The sequence below is a fragment of the Phalaenopsis equestris genome, unplaced genomic scaffold, assembly GCF_001263595.1.
Source record: "Phalaenopsis equestris unplaced genomic scaffold, ASM126359v1 Scaffold000002, whole genome shotgun sequence".
In the NCBI taxonomy this organism is placed as follows: domain Eukaryota; kingdom Viridiplantae; phylum Streptophyta; class Magnoliopsida; order Asparagales; family Orchidaceae; genus Phalaenopsis; species Phalaenopsis equestris.
Window position 1 is genome coordinate 64236622 of NW_018164444.1, and position 582 is coordinate 64237203.

A 582-nucleotide genomic window follows, 5' to 3' on the forward strand; every position below is an offset into this window, starting at 1 on the left:
GCGGCTCGCCGTCGACGATGGTGTGCATCCGGCGGCTTCCAGTTGTGAGGGGCGAATCAGGTGCGGGATGGTGCCGGCGACCTGTACGCTGTTAGGGACAAGCTTTAACAAACCGAACCAAAGCGGCCGGGCTCAACGAAACCTAAAAATAATTTTTGCATCAGACCGGCCGAACTAAACTGAGCCCACCCTTCAACCAGCCATCAAACCACACGGAATACGCACAGTAGAGTTGTAGGCATAATAAACCCTTCGTGGTTATTAGGAGGTTATTGGGTATTAAGTTCAATAATATATAACCTAATAAACTTCACATGTTCTATTTCGATATTGTTGATAGGTTATTATGAGAGTATTGCGGGGTTAATAGAGTACACGCACAGAGCTGCATGCATATTTTGTATGCAAATATTTCCCATCAAACTGAGCTTTCAAATGAATTGTTTTTACATTTATTATTTAGTTATTTGTTTATTTATTTTTTAAATCGATTACTAATTGGAGACTAATTCTTCATTTTATAGAAATATTTAGGGCCCGTTTAGGACAGTTTTTTTGGTGGGCATTTTGAAAACGCACCTG

At 40.7% G+C, this 582-nt stretch overlaps 1 protein-coding gene across 1 annotated transcript in view; it reads right to left on the reverse strand.

The window, feature by feature from the left end:
• Positions 1 to 245, reverse strand: part of LOC110019466 (trimethylguanosine synthase-like) — a gene marked incomplete in the record, with an annotated part of 13160 nt that extends 12915 nt beyond the window's left edge. The window contains 1 exon segment of the mRNA XM_020717135.1: positions 2 to 245. Coding sequence (XP_020572794.1) covers positions 2 to 28 — 27 coding nt within the window.
• Positions 246 to 582: the final 337 nt, after the last annotated feature.